General features: G+C 36.9%; 2 protein-coding genes and 1 long non-coding RNA gene across 10 annotated transcripts; 1 reads left to right on the plus strand and 2 right to left on the minus strand.

Moving 5' to 3' along the window:
- Positions 1–209: 209 nt before the first annotated feature.
- Positions 210–14,713, plus strand: LOC124303850 (homeobox protein PKNOX1-like). Of its 4 annotated transcripts, none has more exons than XM_046761605.1 (6): positions 210–590; positions 8,456–8,893; positions 9,306–9,506; positions 10,019–10,307; positions 11,141–11,322; positions 11,394–14,713. In XM_046761605.1, exons 2-6 carry the CDS (start codon positions 8,585–8,587, stop codon positions 11,718–11,720), a joined length of 1,308 nt encoding a protein of 435 aa, XP_046617561.1. In that variant the 5' UTR covers positions 210–590; positions 8,456–8,584; the 3' UTR covers positions 11,721–14,713. The 4 variants fall into 4 exon arrangements, with proteins under 4 accessions (XP_046617561.1, XP_046617563.1, XP_046617560.1 ...); XM_046761607.1 differs by lacking the exon at positions 210–590 and adding an exon at positions 1,849–2,561 and having other exon boundaries at positions 11,156–11,322; XM_046761604.1 differs by lacking the exon at positions 210–590 and adding an exon at positions 1,850–2,561.
- LOC124303852 (uncharacterized) lies at positions 7,395–11,801 on the minus strand. Its single transcript, XR_006908004.1, has 4 exons — positions 11,722–11,801; positions 9,867–10,280; positions 7,607–7,758; positions 7,395–7,521 (listed from the first exon to the last, which is right to left on the minus strand). It is a non-coding gene; the product is annotated as an uncharacterized LOC124303852 (long non-coding RNA).
- On the minus strand, positions 13,663–21,366 carry LOC124303848 (nicastrin). Of its 5 annotated transcripts, none has more exons than XR_006908003.1 (10): positions 21,132–21,366; positions 20,942–21,046; positions 20,753–20,851; positions 20,308–20,645; positions 19,834–20,221; positions 19,370–19,766; positions 18,851–19,284; positions 18,539–18,731; positions 14,902–15,058; positions 13,663–13,929 (listed from the first exon to the last, which is right to left on the minus strand). XR_006908003.1 is itself a non-coding variant. In XM_046761599.1 (9 exons), the coding sequence occupies exons 2-9, from the start codon at positions 20,994–20,996 to the stop codon at positions 13,818–13,820; spliced, it is 2,016 nt and encodes a 671-aa protein (XP_046617555.1). In that variant the 5' UTR covers positions 20,997–21,046; positions 21,132–21,366; the 3' UTR covers positions 13,663–13,817. The 5 variants fall into 5 exon arrangements, 3 of the variants coding, with proteins under 3 accessions (XP_046617555.1, XP_046617556.1, XP_046617557.1); XR_006908002.1 differs by lacking the exon at positions 13,663–13,929 and adding an exon at positions 14,047–14,697; XM_046761599.1 differs by lacking the exon at positions 14,902–15,058.
- Positions 21,367–21,482: the final 116 nt, after the last annotated feature.

Raw genomic sequence — 21,482 nt, forward strand, 5'->3', positions numbered from 1 at the left:
TTTCTTCTAATTTACGGAATACACGAAAAAATGTTTGATGTATAGAATAGTTGTTCAAACAGAATCCCGCGTGGTCGACAGGAATCGATCGATAAAGCAGACCTTCGTCGATGAATCCCGGTATTCGAGTGCTGCCATCTGTTATCATCACGGCATATCAACTTGCGACTCACTTCTCGAGCACAGCGAAAAGTATTGAGTCCGTGACGTCACAAAAGAGAAGAGACCGTGGAAGGAGGAGGAGTACTGCGGACGGTGCATCGAAAAATGTCTACTAATGACATTAATTTATTATCGTTGTGAATAGTCATGAACGGTGGGTGATCGTGGCGGTGTGAAAAGGGTTTGTTTACGTCTACGACGAGCCCGGCTTGATCTGTGACACGTGGTCGAGAATTTCGACTGTTCGAACCGTTTTGTTCATCCGTGCTTCAACGCAGATCTGAAGAGAAAAAAAACGAAAAAAAGAAAGTAAAAAGAACCTACGAAAAAAGAAACGATAAGAGAAAAGGTAAAAAAAAAACCAACAAAAAACAAGTGAGTCGTGTTGTGTTGTTCACCACAGCTACCTGAAATCATCCAGCAGTTAGGTAAGTGTACACCCGTTGTTAACACGAAGTACACATAGGTTGTTATTTCAGCGGTATCATAAATCTTGGTAACGAGAATTGAAGGTAATACTCCCGTCTGTGGAATGAATTAACCCCAAAAATGACGTTAACCTAGAAATTGAGGTTATGTTTTCGAGTTGTAGCAAAGAACTAATTACGATGACGATCCTTCGACGCGCTTCGAAGATTATCTCATTTCGCGCATAACTTCTGTCAGTAGTAAACGCCCCATTTCTTTTACTTTGCAAAGTCGACGGTGGACTTTTTAATAAATAGATAAGATCGATACTGGTTTGGATCCAGACGACGAACATCCGTATATGCATGACGAGCGGTAGGTTCTAACGTTACGATTTACTCGTTATAAATTTTATTTTTTGTATCTTTCCTCTACCTGTAGTAGCTAGGCACCTGTAAACCCGCAGTAAACAATCGGGTCCCGATGCGAATTTTGATACTGCAGTCTTCGACGTTCGATGAGACAAGTTACTGAGTTTTGTATCGTAAAGTTCACCGAAACGAGGTTGTTGCATTTCCACGATCGGTGTTATGCACTCGGATACTGGGGGGTAGAAATTAAACAGTTTTATTGCTACATCGCGTGACGGAACTTTCAGTCGAGAACACGTCAAGTCTCTCCAAATGCACCCACCTACGTATATTTTAAAAAGTATTTAGTAAAAATCCGAGTCGACGTTGTCCGGTGTGAGGTGGTTGAAAGAAGCCAAACCGTTTCGGTATAATTTTGCCTGGGAATAACTCGCCTCTTCATTTAGGGTAGAAAGCATATACGAGGACAACACGTGCTTCAAATTACGAATTGATAAACGATGCTCATAATATGCGTGTACACACGCACACGCGCTCATCAATGGCATATACATATATTCTGAAATCGAAATTATAGGTTAGTTTCGAATGCGCGTTGCCCGTTCCTTGGGATCGCGAAAAGTCAGGGGCGCGCGCATTCTTATTTACACCAGGGTGGGGATGACGCAGTAGCGTAACTAAAAACTCAAATCTGCTATGTCCCGCGGATAAAACGCATCTTTTTAGAAAGGGGTGTGATCAGAGCGGCGATGTCGTTCGATGAGAAAAAATTAAACCAAGCGATAACCGAATCGCCAAAACGACAGTACGGGTACTCCCTGCGTTACGTTTAAGCAACGCATTCCTACAAGAATTCTTTTTTCTTCGTTCCCAAGCGACGTTTCGGGTGAAACAAAAGAACGTCGCTGGAGTGAATTTCGGTGGAGCCAACGCCTCCCAAATATCACTTTGTGGCGTACGGCCCTTCCGAACACCAAAAAGCACCGAGAGAAGCAGCAGCAGCCAGCAGTAGCTCCGTAGTTTTTGCTCCGCCCTCTTCGCATGAAAATGATTGTTCTGGCTCGCGGCAAGGCGGGGAGGGACTTCGGCCATTATTGACGTTTGAGTGACAGACTCCGCCGCCGCCGCCGCCGGTCTGTGAAAAATCGACGGCCATTGAAGCCTGCTCACAGGGAGGAGGGGTGTCGCTCTGACTGACAGATAGTAAACACCTAGTACGGGTTCCGTTGATTGAGCGATTGAGCTAAAAACACGTGGGTTCCGAAAATAATATCACGCGGCTTTTTTCCTCATGCGAAACTGGATCATCTTACATTCTGTGTTCTTACGTCAAGATACGGTTGTAACACTACCTACATGTGCGTGTTTTTTTTTTCTTTCGCATTCATTTTTGTGATCACAATTGTATATGATGCCCCACCTAATTCCGGTATAACGGCAGTGTAGTACGTACCTTCCTATTTTTATCGTTCTTAGTCAAAGTGAAAAAATAAATTAATATTAAATAATGACAGTGATCTTAGCGAAAGCGAGTTTCCGACCGGTTTGAAAACTTCAGTATCGAGAGACCCAGAAGGTTGTCCAACATGATTTTTCACCTTCAATAGCCGAGAGATCGAGGTTCGTAAATTTCTTTCCACTGTACTCTTGCTTTCTCAAGATTGTATTATTGAATTCAACTTAAATTTCTGTTCAATATTTCATACTTCGCACGTTAGGTATTACTTGTCTTTTTTCAATCCGACGATATCTTTATCGATTGGAGAACAATTAAATTTTACAAATAGTGAGATTATTGTGGTAGTATAAAAGAATAGTCACGATTACATTCCGAAGATTTATTTATGCACGATTACCTTATCGTCGAGGTAACGATAGTCGGGTACGTTGTAATATTAAATTACAGCGAACTTCTACAGCGTTGAAAGAAATGCTGACGTAAACGACACGTTCCTTTGCAGTCAAACAACAAATTGTTGTTTTCTTGTTCTTTTATTCTTTCACGTCGAGATGCACACGAGCATTTATCCATCACGCCTGCCATTTATTTCCATCGCTCAAGGCGGCAGCGCTCGTTATATTCCTAAAGACCACGAGTCGTCGCAACGTAATTATTGTAGCAGAGCCTCTTTCGACAGTGGTGAGCATAACGTTGTGGAACCACGTTAATTATAGTTTTTAAAATCCTTTTCCTGTTTCTCCAAAGACGCGTTTACAACCCGAACGTCGATCCTTCTTCTCTTCTAAACTGGCAAAAAATCAGGCATATATAGTTGCTTGTGAAATGTAAATTTAAATCGTCCAACGTGTTCTTCATTCGATAGTTAAAATTACCAACAACTTATCAGATGGCTTTTTTTTCCGTAAAATGTCACCTGTAATTTTTCCCTAGTCAGTAATAATATTCACATACACGTTTACCTTGTACTCTATAAACGATCCAAATTGTCGGTTTTTTTCACATTCGAATTTGTGCACATTTGTATTAGGAATAATTCGGCAATGGGAATGCGAGATCATTAATTAAAATATCAAATTTTTACCCTGCTTAACTGTGTTATACATACCTATCATACCCGGAGTTTTCGTAACGGTGGCTTCCTTCGTAATTCGATTAACTATTCACAGTCCTGTTAGATCATACTTTCGTCTTTTATTTCTGCCTTATGAACTATATGCATGTATACGTTTTTTTTTTTTTTCGGCACTTAGTAATAAAAGGTTATAGCGTGACGAATTTTTAAAAAATTAATTACTTTCAAGATACGTTGAAAGTTTGCCGACAGCACGTAATGCAGAATTTTTATTGCTCATCTCACGATCGTCATTCGCGTCTGGGTTCTTTATGATATAATCTATACAGAGGTACAATACCATTTAATAATTATTCCACGTATGTATTTCTCGCCTCTTATAACCTTTTGCTTCTTTTTCGTTGTTGGTTTTCTTCTTTTCACAGCTCTTTGTTTCTTGCAAGGTTTATTATTCCAATCGATAAGAAGAGTAGCTTGCTGCGGCCTTGATGAGAATATCCGGATCCCAGTGAAAAAAAAGTTGTAACAAAATTATATATATGAATAACAAAATGCTATAACAACAAAAAAAAAATATATATATAAGCAGGAAATTATCGATAATTTTCCATGTACAGGGCATATTTTGTCAAATTCTGGTAACCGACTTATTCAACTGTAATTCAACTACAGTAGTAAAATATGCCCTGTACAAGGAAAATTATCGATAATTTCCCGCTTTCTTTTTAGATATTTCCTTTGCCTTACATTTTTTCGATTTTTACCCCTTTGCAAATATACATATAACCCCGGCTTTATCCAGCTGAGTTGGGAATTGTGGTTTCTTCTCTGGGGTCGCTCAAGAATTGCCTACCTTATACCCAAACTGAAGTGGTGTGTCCGCACGACCAACCCCTCCGCGTGTCGGGCACCCAATTTCTACATAATTTGACACGAAAAGTCAACGTCCCTGCCAGTCCGCGTTAAATCCTGGAATTAGGTAGTTGAAACCTGCTTACGTCGAAAGCCCCTTTTTTACCCTGGCTTATTGCTGTCGGAATTTGTCGAGAGGCTCATCTCTGAGGGGTTGTTTTAACAATTTTACATTTCTATCGTTATCACGTTGCAGTGTATAATGCCTTCTGTTATTGTTAAATTGACGTCGAATTAATTCAGTGGATATGAGTACATCATGTGTATATTATTATTAAACGTGAACTAACAGTTTTAAGCCTAGAAAATTATATGTCGATAAGAGTTTTGCACATTTTCTGTTTCAACCCCGATGGACCACTAATCAAGACTAATTTTTTCTCAATAAATGTGGTAAACAAATATTATGGTTCAACTCATGAGATACTATACATATACTGCATACATATGTATTCAACGAATTCGTATAACATCGGCAGTGAATTATTCGAGAGGTTTTACGTATTAAAAGATCAAAAAATGAATAAATAAAAAAAAATTTCAAAACCAAAAGCAATATTCATCTCCTCGGCGAAATATCCCGTAGCTATACACAAATTTCCTCCGCGTACAAGATCTCATTTTAGCCCCGATGTACGTATAAGTATAGGTACAGGTATAGGTTATAGGCCGGGACGTAGGCAGAAGGTACAGGTGGAACAGTGTTATATGTATGTAAGGCAGATGAAAGGGGATGGGAATATTTTTGCGGCGTTTCCTGTGGGTTTTGTGCGGCCTAGAACATAGAGGATGAGAGGACCACTGTCAGCGATAATATTTTAAATGAAACCTTGGCTGCGGGCAAACCAACCCCGGGGGCGATAAATATCGGCTTTGTCGGAAAGATGCGCTCCGAAAGCGCCACTTGCAAGTAATGGCGCCTGTCCCCTTTCCTTTCGCCCTCCCTCCTTCGGTTCTCTCGGCGGCTCCAACACCCTTCGCCCGGCTTATACCGTAGTCTCTGTCTCTCCTCCTCCTTTTATTCCTCATCCTCTTTCTCATCCTCATCCTCCTTCCCCTGCTGGCTACGACTATAGAGAGACCCTCGCGCCGAGCTTTGCTCTTTTCAGCGTTCGACGCGCTTCTTCTTCTTTCTCTATATAGGGTATGTGGATACCCATGTATACATGTATGTATATGCATGGAGTGCTTGTGGATCTTTGCAAGAGTGTCGGGTGGGTACGGAAAGGAAACCTAGCAATGGGTACGAACTAACGCGATACGCGAACAATAAATTCGTACTCAAATCCCTGAGATTTTTCTTTCTTTATTTTTGCATTCGTTTACCTGCTGTACAATCTACTCGATTATCTGCGAGCTCTAAATTCTATTTGGTTATTGTTTCAGATGACATTTTTTTTTTGCGTTATACACGACTATACGTTGTATATTTGCACACAAAAAAATGGAAATAAATTGTGGAAAATATTCTGCTGCGATCAGAATTGCATCGGGTGGTGCAAAATGCGCGTTTGCGTGCTGTTTGAAATATATCAAACGTTTCTGATCTGGCTGTAGAGTTTGACGATCGATATGTACAGAGAAAGAGAAGAGGGAAAAAAAAAGAAACAACGACGCGATAGCAGACAAATCGTACTCTGTCATAATATTTAGGTACACGTACTACATACGTATCGTATTAATATCGATTATATGGGCGTACACGTGATTATACCACGCGTTGTAATTCTGCACAAAGCAACCAATGTAGGAGACGCAAATCCATCAATATAGCGGATTTGCCGTTTGGTGTAACTTGTATACCCGCATTGTCAGAGGTTCTCGCTGTTTATGAGAAATAAGTGACTGTAATTCTTCTTACTATTGAAAAATATTTTCAACATTCCAAGGAGTTTAGTGTTTTACAAATTATAACGTACGACTGCGGCAACGTTTGGATATATATCACTTGTAGGTAAAATCTAGTATAGATCAAATATGAAAATATGGCAGACGTTGTTAAAAGTTTAAGAAACATCCAAGAGTACAGCGGATGGGGCGCACTTCCGTCGTTTCATAATATATTAGGCTTTTCTAGTTACGGGATGTTATATACACTTTGAGGTGTGTTTTTATAATCGGGGTGGGAGTTTTCACCGATGCTATAGAATTTGATTAAAAGTTTTCGCCGACTCCTCCATCTTTAATTAAGGCCGCCAGCAATTTTCCCGATGTCTCGGCCAAGGCGGACGTGGGATGAAGGGAAGGATAAAGGAACGTTCGGCGAGAGGGGAGGGGGGTGAAAGGGCAGCTACGTATAATTTTATCAGTTGCTTTGTGTAAACACCACTCGCGACTCCGAATTGTAGCTATTTCATTCTGTTCTACCTTTATTGTACATACAACACCCACCACAGGCCCTGTGTCCCGCGCGTTCGTTATTCAACCATGCAGCTGTTAAAGTATCCCTTGTTTCAGGTTTCCAAACACGCGCCTCCGCGTTCACCCCGAATATCGCAATAATACATAAATATTTGTGTGCGCGCGTGTGTTCTAAGGAAAGAGGAATATATGTGCGTACATATATATATATATATATATATGTATATGTATATGTATATCATTGTACGAGATTGCAGAGTAGGAAGGCAAAAAAAAATACTGCAACACGTGCCGATACCTAGACAATTTTGTTTTATTTGTTTATTTGTTTATTTGTTCATTTATATAAATTATATTTATTTACTTTTTCCTTTCTCCTAAGAACATTTTCACATACGTTGTCGCCGTTGCGCAGTGTTTTATTTATTCATGCGGAGAATCGCGAGGGGCGGCAGGCACCACCGCCAAGGGTTTGGCGGTTCGAGAGCCGCCGGGTGAAGCTTCTAATGATGACATTTAAATGCAGTAGCGCGAGTCTCATGCTGCTCTCTCTGCTTGCCGGCCTGGCGACTTTTCTTCCTTCCTTCCTTCCTTCCTTCCTTCCTTCCTTCCTTCCTTCGTCCCTTCGTACGTTCGTTCGTTCGTTCGTCGTGTTAAAACAAGATTCACACCGAGCAGGGCGTTACTTTACAGCACATAGAGAACCCGTTGCAGCAATTTTACTGTAGCATCCATTATTCTTATATAATTCCGTAATCCTCCTATATGTACACCTATATGTATAAAAATGTGTTTTAAATGTCAATCATGTGCGGTAAAATTTGCGATATTTCGTGTAAGCTTTTTGACAACTCATACCTCGAATAATAATCCTTGGTGTGGATTAACCTTAAGCGAGAGCCGTCTGTACCGAGGGAATAATTTCCTTCGAGCTGTGCACGAATTACGTACTAACATCAGCGAACTGTACCGTAGACGCTGTACATTATATGTATCGTAAATGGACCGCCCTGTTATAAACTTAAAATTAGCCCAGCATCGAAATCATCGTTTTTGCTGATAGGCCTTTATTACTGGAATTTTTTTCAACGCTGTACATAAAACATTAAGGAAAAAGACGATGAAACTATACATATACATGAACTGGCAGTATAAAACTTGAACAAAATAAAAAATGTGTCGCCTCCTGTAGGAGCCTGCTAAATAACTATGATTATTGCCATAAATTGGTGCCAAATAGTTTATAAAGTTTTATTATGTTTAATTACCTTGAAGACATGATAATAATAAAAAAGGTACTTTCGAATTGAGGTGTTATATTGTATCAAAGTATATTTGTATGAGTATTATTTCAGATGACGTAGAGTTGGAAAGTTATAGAAACGTATTATCGAACTTACAATGAGTAGAAAAGATTGTGCATACTGAATGCCATGAAGAGTCTCTCGCAAAGTTTGTAATTTAGAAATATCTGTAGTACATATTTACGAACTGCTAAATCAGTAGTAATGGTACATTAGTATAAAATTTGAAGTACACGAAAGAATGATTCAAGTTTGAAGTGAAAGAAAATTGGTTACTGGAATTCACATTTACAAAGTTAAAAAGTAAACATAAAGATGACCAGTTTCCTCTGTTTCCTTCTTGGAATAACCGTTGAAAACTGATAATGGTTTGATAATTTAGATTACATTTATTTGCTTACAGGTGAACCCTCGCTGTCAAATAACTTGTGAAAGAAGAGTTTTCTTCTTTTTTTTTTCGTTCGATATATAAAAGCGTATTAGGCCCGGAGGACCTGGGTGACAATGGCTAGTTTGAGAGTGGAACGATAGGATGCAAGAAGGTAGCACTGCAGTGGCGCTAGCAATGGTCACCCCTGGCTACGATCAGGACCCTGCAAGCGGGGTAGCTGACTATACGACACATCAAGACCAAGCTCAGTTTGAGGCAGACAAAAGGGCTGTCTATAAACATCCTCTATTCCCGTTATTAGCGTTACTCTTTGAAAGATGCGAGCAAGCAACGCAAAGCTCGGACAATTCAACATCGGAAAGTTTCAACATGGACATTCAGGCGTTTGTCCAACATCAAGAAAGAGACCGAAAACCATTCCTAATCAATGACCCAGAGATTGATGGTCTGGTAAGTATCATATGTGCAATATATTTCACTCAAAAGAATCGGATTTCTATCACAGCTGATGTAGAGCTGATCTCGGTGGACTAGCAACTCGATGTAAGTTCAAGACAATTGGCACTGACCAACTAAAATTAAATTATATTTTTTTTAACTTTAAATCGTCCAGTTTTTATAGGAATTCCGGAAAGTTTTTTAAATTTGAGCTCATGTTCACAAAAATATTTTATTCAAATTTGTGAACGACTTATATTAATGTCTACTTCAAATAAAACACTAGAGCACAGCTCATGTAGAGTTCCAGTGAAGTACTGCCCAAGCTCGTAATAATTGGAATAATAAATGAAAGGAATTAAATAACATCAGAATAAATAGTTAACAGTTGAACAACACTACTGAAATATTGCTGTTTTTGCAGATGATCAAGGCCATACAGGTGCTTCGAATTCATCTTCTAGAATTGGAAAAAGTTCAGGAACTCTGCAAAGACTTTTGCAACAGGTACATAACGTGTCTAAAGGGCAAAATGCAGAGCGAGAATCTACTTCGCAGCGACTACAGTCATCAGGGACACGATATGGGCCCTTCGAGTGGCAGCAACGGAAGCAGCCCTCTACAGGTTAGTCGCATTCTCATTCGCAGGGATCCCTACCCTGTCCCGTTACCTAAGTAGATATCCTTATAGTATTAGAGGTGTGGGAGTATCATTGATGCTAGAATTTCGAAGATAACTACAAGCAGAATTATAATAGTAATAGACATAATTCTTTTCTTAGTTTTATTATTTCTTGTAATATATGCTGCGGGAATTCGAGAGAGTTGTAACAAAAAATAAACAATATGTAATAATACGAAAGAATGGCTCGTCGAATAATTGGTAGAACTTGTACTGTATAGATTCTTGGTAAATTTTCTCGATTTTCTACACATTATATGTTTCTATGGTTACACTATGAAAACAAAGATTTTCAATTCTCACCAATTGATCCAATTTGTCGCATACCAGCCGATAGTTGGAACGATTCACATGAGTGATTTTATATTTGAAATATGGTACTTGCACACCTCTTGAACGCGTAATAGTATCCCACCCCTGCTCTCTGACGGCTAGTTGCGACATATATTTGCCAGGTGCTGTCATCTACAGGCAATGATGTTGAGTCGGGAGCTAACGGACTCGGAGTGAGCGGGGGGGATCCACTGTTGGAGAGTAGCGCGGGTATTTTGGCGATTCACGGAGAGAGGGGTAACGACCGTCCCTCTTCCACGCGATCGTCATCCGCCACTCAACACTCAAACAGATCTAGCAGCCAAGACAACGATGATCCACCCTCGCCATCGATGGTCCATGGTAGCACTCCCCTTTCACAGATCGGGGCTCACCCTAATGCATCTGCAAATGACATGTATCTCGGTCAAGGTAAGCTTGTTTACGATTTTATTATTATTCAGTTATTAAAATTATTTTTTGCAGGAGAATTATGTTTGTTGATAATCATGTGTTCTCTACAATATTAAAATCATCTCAACAGTGTCTCGATATGTTGAATACAATGTATAAACAGTACACTATTGATTATTCTCGTTTGTAGAGGAATTTGACTCAGTAAATACTGGTGAAAGAATATACTTGGAAGAAGCTGGATATTGGGGACTTCTTCCGTTGCAACAACGTGAAAATCAGTATATTGATGTTGGTGATGCTAGTGACGAAAAGTATTTTGGTTCGAAGTTACCCGATTCTATTATTTATCGCTAGCATCTTTTCTGCAGAGATACTTTTCGAAATGAAAACACCTCTCTAAAGCTTTCACTCGATATTCATGCTATTCATATGCTAGTTTTGTGATTTTTAAAGCAATTTAGTCTACAACATAGTTTCAATTTCAGTGGAGAATCTTGAGGTTTCATGAAGGTTTTGAATACCAATACAAAAAATAAGTTTTGGTTTTAGATTTCTGTTAAAGTTATGACTTGAACAAATGCATACTGTTCAGAAGAACATTTATTTCTGTTCTATTTCGAATAGTTAGTCTACGGAATAATTACTCTTCACAGAAGCCTGTGGTCATTTTGAAATTTTGTGAACAAAAATGCATATTTCATCATCTCTAACTTTAAAAAAAATATCTCACTAGGTACTGTCTTTTATTTTATTTAACTAGGCATTAACCTTGTTTGTGTTACTTTTTCCCAGTAGAATATGCTAGTGATGTCATGGTTGCTCAAGAACTGTAAATGAACGTCAGTTAGATATTACTGTTGCAGGCTCCCCATCTCCAGCACCGAGTGAAGACGAAGACGAAGGTTGTGGTACAACAACTTCCGGTCATAGTGGCGGTCACAGTAGCGCTAGGAAGGGAAGACAAAAACGAGGAGTCCTCCCTAAACAAGCCACCAGTATTATGCGGTCTTGGCTTTTCCAACACTTGGTTGTAAGTGTAGATACCCTTTCGTCAGTTTTGACGCTTGAAAATTGTTGCGTTAAAATAAAAATTTATTACAGCATCCATATCCAACGGAAGATGAAAAACGACAAATTGCAAGCCAAACGAACCTAACGCTTCTTCAAGTTAATAACTGGTTCATTAATGCCAGGCGACGAATTTTACAACCGATGTTAGATGGTGCAGGAGCAGAGGCGATACCTCGTGCTGGCAAGCGACATAAAGTTGCTAAGCACGTCGCACAGCAACAGCAACCACAAAGCCAACAACAACAGTCAGGCTGGCAGTCGGAAGATTCAGGGAGTGATTCAGGTACCAGCGATGGCGAAATTGATGTCGATAGAACTAAGGATGGCAATGATAGCGACGAAGACGATCTTCACTGACCTCTGTCCACTAAAAGAAACGTCGGCTCTCCGCGGTACCTTCACACCCAGTTGCTCACTACAGTATTAAGGCATTTGACGTTATATTTTGCTTTAACTGTCCGATACGTAATCATTCTCGCAAGTCGCGGACATGTAGGTCAAGTATATCAAGCTCTTCTATTATCATGAATCTTATACCGCATTTATTTGTTAATTGTTGATAACTGTTTGTGACTACACACTTGTGATCTTCGCACTTTACCTTTTTTTTTTTTTTTTTTGCCCTGTTTATTACGAGTTACCGACAAATATAACTGAAGTTTAACTTTTCGTCGTAATAAATAAATATATAATTGCTCATTTGATTTTAGTTTTTATAATTTGGTCATTTGTAGTACTTTATTCCTTCATAAATGAGTGTGTAATATTGTGCCATCGAAGAGCATGGTAACTTGGTTACTTGTCGAGACAACCAGCTCTGCATCGTCGTCACGTAGCAAAGTGCTGTCCCTCCATGATAATAATAATAACTACTTAAATTAAAAATATATGAGTATATTTTTAAACTCTAAGTGTCGTCTCTGTGCATGTACCACAGCTTGCGGGCTGGTACTGCTGTACATAGTAATACATACTAAACTAAACCTATTACTAAGTAATAACGTTGAAACGATAAATATTAACAGTACATAACGAAAAAAATTTTAATATTACGCTGCATTAACGGAAGACATACGACGTGACGACACGCACATGCCACGCATAGATGATAGCCATACACTGTCTACATATGATAATTACCGTTGTAAATCGAATTACTTCTGATACGTTTTTTAATATGAATCAAATTGCGAACAAAAAATTATGATTTGTATTAATTCGACATCGACATATTTGCACGTCAATAATCTTGATTCTTACTACATTTCTATTCAATTTCCCGATCAAATTAATCTTACGAAGCAGTTGACAATGGCAATACATCAGGATAATTTATTCTATGAGGTATATTTTGTGATAATTGTCAAGGTGCCACGTGTTGAATTTCTTCCTCTATGTAACGTTATTAAATGACGAATAGAACTTATGTTTACGACGTGCGAAATAAAGGTGTTGATGAACATTTTCTTAAATTTTATACCTATTATACTATAGAATGAAAAATATATATATATATACATAATAAAACCAGCTTGTAAATGTACTTACATAACTCGAACGCCATCATCAGTTGCAGACAGCATGTAACATGGTATAGCTTGGTATAAGGTTTACCGAATAATGTTGCATTGATGAAAATTTACACGCGTGCAATAATTATGTCCCAATTTAGAAATCTGTTAATTCGGATCGTGCAGTAAATCTCGTACAAGGCTATATTTATATCTTATATGATCTTTGACATTAAGAAAAATATTAGGATAAGAGGTAGGTTTTAAGGCTGAACCACGTATACGTATGTGCTGCGGCACCAGACAACTGTGATAGCTCGGTGGGCGGTGCCCAGCCTCCTACTTCATACTTGTATACTGAATGAATACTAATGAATAGTGAATACTTGAAATTAAGAATTATATATATATATATATAGATATATATAATAATATAAATATAATAATTATATATATATATATATATATAAAATATAATAAAATTATATATATATATATAAAATATTATACAATTATATATATATATATATATATATATATATGGTACATATGGTTCGGACATATGCAAAAAAAAATTGATCAAATTTATATTTGATTATATAATAATACGTGATTGTCTCATCCCACGACACATATTGCATAGAATAAAAATTTCTAAAACAACCTGTATTGTGTATGTACGGACCTTCAGGCTGGACTTATCAGGTTATTCACACGCAACGCGTAATTTTCACATTGGATTTTCACAGCACTTATGATCAATCTAAGGATGATATATGACATAACAATTTTACAGAATTCATTTTATTATAAATCACACATATGTACTGCCAAACGTGTTTTCTTAATTTCACTTGTCTGTCATTATCTCCATGTCTTGAGAGTGTTACATGCGTTTCTATTATTACGGCAAATAATTGTAACAATAACACTGCGTAGACATTTATGCGAGTGTGCATAACTTTTTTTCGTTACATGAAGTTATTATCAGCAGTCTTCTTTTTGTTTCAAGTTGTGTACATTCTTGAACACTTAGTTTACTGGTTGCTCGCTCACTATAAATGTTATCAAGTGATAAATTTTTGTTACAAAGATATGTATCATTCTCTAATTGTTGAGAAAAGTGTTGTCTTGGGAAAAATAGTTTCAATTGTATTTTTTTTTTCGGCATGACAATTCAAATTACTTTCCATATTCTGATGCGAATCTGATAAATTTGAAACCACTCCCTGCTGAGTTGAAAATGAAGATTACAATGTACACACAGGAAGTAAGAGTAAACATATAATGCATACAGTCAAAAAAAATATTGCATACTGGTGAAATCAAAAAAATGAATTTCTCTTTTCCTCTCTCTTTTTCTCTCGTGTACATCTACGACCTATTAATTAAGTTTATTGATAATAAATGCCATCACGCTTGCAAAAATCCCCCATATTTTTTACAATATCATCTTACATCTTGTACAGTTATATTTACATCTTATATCTACAAAAAGCTTGATCAATTAAAATTATTATATACCGAAAAGTGACTTGACAAAGAACAAATAACTTTATTTTCCTGAAATTTTGAAGTTGCCTTCGATTTTATCCATCGTGTTTGTTTATGATTGTGAAGGAAACTGGTGCAGTCCCCAAAATGTGAAGGTAAATAATTTTCTAGTTATATGAATCATAATATTGAGTATAATATTGTGAAAATTTTGTTTACATCAGGAATACTGGCATCCGACTCCTCCATCTTTATGACAAGCTATGTTACTTGTTATCACTTTCTGTGCTCCAACTATATTACATATAGCTTCGTGTAAATACTAGTATCTGCATAATGATCTTTTTCAAAAAAGTATTATACGCTCTCGATAGAAATAAATATCTGACAGTCCCCATCTTTTCAATGTACATGTTTAGTTTGAAAATTTTTGAGTTCATCTGTTTTCCATTAAAGCCCATAGAATAATTCTTTATCAACGTATTATCCACATTGAGAAGTAACATACAAATAGTTGTAGAGCATATAATTACCAGAAGCAGAGAATGGTTGAGAAAATAATCCAGCTGCACCAAACAATTGATAGTTGAAGAAGATTGATGATGTGTTTGGTTCCCTGTCCAGTTATATTGACGGGTAAACATTTTTCAAATCATAAAATTTCAAAGTGTTCTCACTCCATCATATGATCTGAATCAAAGAAATTCGTAGTCACGTAGAAATAATGCTGTGATTATCAAATTTAGTACCTTTGTGTTAGCAGTATGTTAGTCTCGCTGTGTAACAAAATCCTTGAGCAAAAAGCAACTTAATCTAAAATGTAAAAACTGGGTGATGCCATGATTTTATTACTGAGAGCCTTTTACAGTTGTGCGAAGCCAATATTATAGTGGTTTTTGGATAATACAGAAAGAATAAAAAAATGTTTAAGCTTTTTTGCAATTTTCTCATATTGGACATTCTGTGATTGTTTCAACTTATATTGGTCAAGATTAATGCAGTATATGTTGTTGAACAGTAATGTCCAATAGTAATGATTTTTCAGAAAAAAGTGTAGAAAACTTGAAATGAGAAAATTACATATATGAGTAGCGACTTAGCCACCAACGTAACATAGCAATAGTATTAGACAAACAAAATGACAGATTCACTCATTTTCGTCTTAAGGTTCAGCTGTAGTGACCACCCTTTCGTGCTTGATTTTTAGGTCAACTTCGATCAGCTGCTATTGATACAGGAAGGTTAACAAAAACACAACGGTTATGCGGCTGAAAGATACTATTTTCATCTTTATTTCAAGCTTTAAAATTTGCAAATTGGTCCCTTACTATTCAATTCCCCTCATTTTACTCGAAGTGACTTTATTCAACACTTTTCATAAGTGAAAAGTTGCGAACGAAAGACGTGACAAAATTTGATTAATTCATGTTTTTCGTAATTCTTCTTGAGTTTTAACATGTCCTGAGTGAAATATGCTTAGTTAAACAATTATGGGCCATTTTTTTTCGAGTTTCGAAACTTAAAGTGGAGATAAAACTAGAATCTTAGCCGTGTAATGGTTCGTTAATTTCGAACCTTTCCATATCCGTAACAGCTGTTTAAAGTCAAGTTAAAAATCAAGCACGAAACAGTGACCACCGCCTTAAGCTATGTGTAACTGTTTAGCTAACAAGTTCTCATTTTTCTCTTTCCCTTCTAGCTTTCCTAAACAATATTCTACAACTCTTCTAATATTGAGATTTTTTGCTCACCTAATGACAACTGTATTGCTAGTACTGCAATTTGTTATTCTACCACTGCAGATAAATTATTAGAACACATAAAGTGTGATACTGCACATTTGTTGTTTTAAGTTGAATACTCGTTTTAGACGTAAAAATCAGTCAAGATTTTAATTAATATGGGACATACACTTCTGATGAACGTAATTACAATCAAATTAATTCACAATTAATAATATTACATATTACAATGTTATGCACTGCTCAATTCCATTTCTAACTGTATGCATCAGTTTATATCATAAGTAGAGAGAGCATAAAAAAATAAAAATGGCGAGGTTCACTTTCATTGAGGTGAACGCGCGCTAATCCTTTAGGTATAATAAATAAAATGTTAGATCCTTAGCGTTTGCAGTGATAAGTTATTGTTGCATAATACTTAGCCGACAGAGTAAAGGCCAAAGTATTGAATGTCCTTAAAACAGCTGCATATTTACAAAAGAATTGGTGGACCCTAAATAATGAAAATTTCAAATAATTTGTCCGAGGGCGTAACCACACACATTTTGAATTCAAAGACTAGTTACTGGAACATTACGTTCTTCTCGACGCAAATCTAGCCTGGTCATTGTCATGTGGTTCGCGGCGTATCCCTAGCAATCCGCAGTTCCGCTGAAATAATTTAAGTCTATTGAAATCTAAATTATGCTAATTGGGGCCTAGATTTAATGACAAATTAATATTTATTGCTACTAGGTGACATGTGGATAAAAACACTGAAAAGCCACAAACGTCAATTTTCATGAAGCCACAATAATTTATGCTACTTTTCTGATGAGTTAATTATTTGCATTGACACACATTCAAATAGTACAAACATGGATATCAAATATTTGTCTGGAAAGTCATCTACCTTAGCCGATACTGGGTTTACATTTCAGAATGGATTGGCAACAAATATATTAGAAAGTCTGCTCTAACACAAAAAATGAATATTACTCATAATGCAGCGAAATAGGTATGTACATGCATTGAACTTTTTGTAACTTTTTGCTGAGATCGCTATTGTCAGACACATTACTACGTGCAGATTACGGTGTGTCAAATAAAATTTTTTTTTTTTTTTAGAAACAGGTTCGACAATTTCATTTAGGTATAAAAATACACCTGTTAAAATTTGAGCTCGTAATATTAACATTCGGGGAAAGGTTCGGTGCACTTGCTAGCTATGAGAAATACCAGTCCGACAGGGTTCATGATTTTTTGTTTCATTTTCATTTGCAATGAATCCTCTATGATGGCAAAAAAAAAAAATGATGACCATTTCACAAATTCTATCTTTTGACTCAATGAAGATATCATCAAACCCATGCGTAATTTTTTTGATTATAAATTCTCATATGCATAAAAAAATTGGGAGCGCTAAGCAATAATCACCGGCCACGGCGTTTTGAATTTACCGTGCAAAATTTGGTATTTGACAGTAAAAAAATCTTTCGTGGTCACACCGAGTTATAAATCTATTTTCATACACAATTTTGCATGAAAAAAAAGTATGCGACATTTTTGGTAAATTATTTATAATTCGTTTACTTTATAGATATATTTCATCGAAAACCACTCTTCAAGGGACAGCAAGAATTATCGGATTTCTCGTGAATTAAAAAAAATGAAATTCAAAGAAGATATTGGGATAAGTATTTTATAAGAGTTACAGACAATTATTTGCTGAAAATTGAATGCTCTACAAAAAAGGTCTGTTATCATTTTACGATAAATGTACTCTTTCTGAAAAAGTTATATGAGGTTAAAAATTATTTGAGGACCTTAAATAACTTTTGAAAGAGTAGATTTATCATAAAATGGCAAGACCTTTTTTGTACAGCGTTCAATTCCCTAGAAAAATATGTATGTGAATTTTATGTATGATACAACGTTAGCTAGTTATAAAAATCAGAAGGAGCAAAAACCATTTTCTCCCATATTATTCTTATGAAAAACAGAAAAGTATGTTGCGCAATCTCTTAATGTTAATATTGAGAGCTCAAATTTTAACAGGTGTAATTTTACACCAAAATGAAACTTTTGAACCTGTGTTCAGAATTTTTTTTTTTTCGACATCCTAGTATAGATATTATGCTTTAGGAATGTGATAGGCAAAGTATGAGACAATAAACGCTTTGTAATTTCCCGCTTTGCCCACAGAACCATGAAGAGACAAAGTTACAATGAGTCCATCATAATTGATACATAATGTGATGAATCTGAGGTGTAAACCCATTTCAAAGCGCAAATGCATGGCAAATTCAATAATAATAATTCAAATCGATAAGCATTTCAATAGCACATATATAACTCCAAATAAATACGTTTTAATTGGTTCTTGTAATGCGTAAAAGTATACCTACGTATAGACTCATTCAATGATTAGTCGTAGTTTTCAACTTACATCTGATTGAAAAGAAGATCAGCACGGAACTGGATAAACCAGACTATGATAAACGAAGCAATTGCAACTAAACTTCCAAGGATCACGTTCAAACGTTCTGCTGCCACAGAGGGCTTCAGAAACATCTTCATGCTTAGTACCTGCCACACGGATTCTGTCCATGTAGAATAATATCCGGATTTCATATCATATCCTACGAATATTGAAGTAGAAACATTAAAGATATAGACTTTATAAATTCTTAGATCATTGGTTTCATTGGTATTTCCACTTCAAGACATACATGCCCAGGAAAATTCATGTTAACATTACCATCTATTAGGAAAGCTGGGCTTGTTGCAAAGCTGTAATTGACTGCGGATCTGATGCACGTCCCTTGGAAATTAAGCCCTGCCATCCAAAGGGATTGGTTTTCATAGCACATACTGGAATTATATTCAGCCAGTGTTGTACCTGTCAATAAGGCCAACAGCTGTCCAGTATAAGTTGTCACATAATTTAGCGATCTGTTAACGCCAACATACAGTGGCAGGACTTGATCCGGCAATTGGTGACCAGGAGCAGAAGCTGACTTGAATAAAGAACAGTTAGCGCTTTCCAGGTAACAAGAAAGCATTTTTGAAATGAGGTTCTCGATATTTCCAGAACCATTACTAGATGTATTTGTCCCAGTAACAATGATAAATAACTGATTAGCAAGCTCTAGTGCAATTTTATCTAGGCTTTTGGCAAGACCAGATTCAGAGCTGAAATTAAAAACAATTACCAATGAGTTCGCAGCATTAGAATACAGACAGAAGAGAATATTTATCTAAATAATAATATTCATACCTCGTGAAATTGACACTTTCTGCATCATCCAGAATACTGTGATAATACTTGTTTGTAAAATTTACCCCATGGCTTGCAATTACTGTTGCACTAATAGTAGAGCTTTCAGCCAGGAAACTTTGGATTGACGCAGGTGGTACGCTGTCTTTTAAAACTTTTGCAGATAACTTTGGGATCAATGCAGTTATTAGTGAATCGTTTTCATAATTGCTGGAATGCAGATAGATATCTCCTTCCCCAAGCTGGCCTAGCTCAACAACTGTGCGAATTTGATCAAACATTAAAGTTTTCTCTCCCAATGAATGGAAACTGCCGTTTTTTAAGTCGAACACAAATCGACTAGACCCTATGTAGTCAAACGCTTCACCATTGAACAGTGAAAATACAACGTTCGTTTCTGGAAAGCAGATATTTAAATCGTTCACATTTATCAAATAGTTTGTACTTTTCAATGTTGTACTCACTTCCGACCGTTGGATTCATATTATGCAAATAGTGTGCCGTAGCGATGAGTGTAACTAATCCTGTGATTGCGCTATTAGCGCCTGGTGCCAGTGTGTCAAATAGAGTTGAAGCATCCAAGCGTGCTGTTACAAGGATCACAGATTCTGTTTGATTATCCAGTGCTGCTAATGGCCAATATATATTTCTGTCACCCAGAGGGTCACAGTATAGCGGTGGATTAAAGTTCAATCTTGGAATGCTTCGTCGTATACAAGTTTCCGAATCCACAGCAGAGAACATAAATGATTTCATTTCCAAGGCACAGAGTGATCGTTGGCTTTGGCTATCACGATCATGGGCATTGAAGGTAGTGAAACAAGTCTTGACATCATTCAATTGACTTTGATTCTGCAGAGTAAGACAAGCTTAAAATTTTTGCAGTAATTGGTGCTAACCAACATGCACCGAGGATGTAATTCAAATTCTATGCCTACCTTTAAATAAAACATTGGGAATGGCCAGTCTTCCATGAGCAATGCAGATCCCCAGGGATTCCAAGGTTTCTCGGTATCGCACTGTTTGAATCCTGCGTATCTATTGGGACAGGTGTCATCGGGGGAGTAATGTGAGGGTCGTTCTATACTAGAATTATATGTCAGCAGAATTCCATTTATATTTTCTGTGTTCCGTAACCGAATTAAAGTATCTCTGGTGAACATTGAAAATGGTACAACAGCTGTATATGGTCCAGCATTGCCATTTTTTTCCAACCACACGAGCTCGGCCTCATCCTCGATTATATGAATAACGCCGACACTGCCTGATCGACTTGCTGCAAACCAATTTGGTAATTTTCTAGTCATTTTTTCCATATCTTCTACATTCGTATTAATGGTCAGAAACTTATAACTGACTTTTAATAACACGTTTTATACTCACATGAACAACCAAATTGGTTAGTACCATTGTGGCGACGAAAACAAGCTGCAACACCTTCTAAAGGCTTGTATATCATGTCTTTGATCCTCTCAGTGCAAGCTGAAATGAGAAAAATGTTTTGTCGTGGTTCAAATCAGGACAAACATGACTAAGTGTGATGATAAGCTCTATGGTATGTGACAGTCTTACCGGCATTTATGAGAATAAATAATAGAATGCATCCTCGGGATATAGGCGCTGCCATTTTTCCTTTTTATTTTTGGTTTTCCTGAATATCGTCTGTGTTCAATTAATCTGTAAAAATATTTTTAATATGATCGTCTGAAATCTCTTGAATCAGTTTGACATTTTAACGTGACACACGATGGCCGATCCTTACGAGTACTGCTTGACGTAGAAGCACTGTAGTGTGAATATTTATTAGCACTTTTGCTGATTAATTTCGGTAATTTACGGATCGTGCTGAATATTCCGTGATCCTATTACAAAAAAAGGGGATCTGTACAGCGGCAAATAGTGAACGATATTGATGTGAATAGCATTTTTGCCTGATTTTTGCACATAACAAGATGCAATCACGAACCACGAAAAGTCCCTAGAAACGTTGGTTTCCAGCAGCCCCATGACACTCACCACTGCTCGTATACTAAAAAATTGTACGCGTTTTGTCCCCGTTTTTTAGTTCCTCTACGTGACGCTAGTAGACTTCTGACACGCTCGCTGCCCTCGC

Source organism: Neodiprion virginianus, chromosome 4 (assembly GCF_021901495.1).
Source record: "Neodiprion virginianus isolate iyNeoVirg1 chromosome 4, iyNeoVirg1.1, whole genome shotgun sequence".
NCBI lineage: Eukaryota > Metazoa > Arthropoda > Insecta > Hymenoptera > Diprionidae > Neodiprion > Neodiprion virginianus.

Excerpts from the sequence above, each read along its gene's own strand:
- LOC124303848 (XM_046761599.1), bottom strand. The coding sequence starts at position 20,996 with ATGGCAGCGCCTATATCCCGAGGATGCATTCTATTATTTATTCTCATA. Across the intron at positions 19,767-19,833 it reads TATGAATCCAACGGTCGGAA|AAACGAACGTTGTATTTTCA; the intron begins GTGAGTACAACA and ends TCTGCTTTCCAG. Across the intron at positions 13,930-18,538 it reads GATCTTCTTTTCAATCAGAT|TGAGCGAGCAACCAGTAAAC; the intron begins GTAAGTTGAAAA and ends TAACATTTATAG.
- LOC124303850 (XM_046761605.1), top strand. The coding sequence starts at position 8,585 with ATGCAAGAAGGTAGCACTGCAGTGGCGCTAGCAATGGTCACCCCTGGC. Across the intron at positions 8,894-9,305 it reads ACCCAGAGATTGATGGTCTG|ATGATCAAGGCCATACAGGT; the intron begins GTAAGTATCATA and ends CTGTTTTTGCAG. Across the intron at positions 10,308-11,140 it reads TGACATGTATCTCGGTCAAG|ATATTACTGTTGCAGGCTCC; the intron begins GTAAGCTTGTTT and ends AACGTCAGTTAG.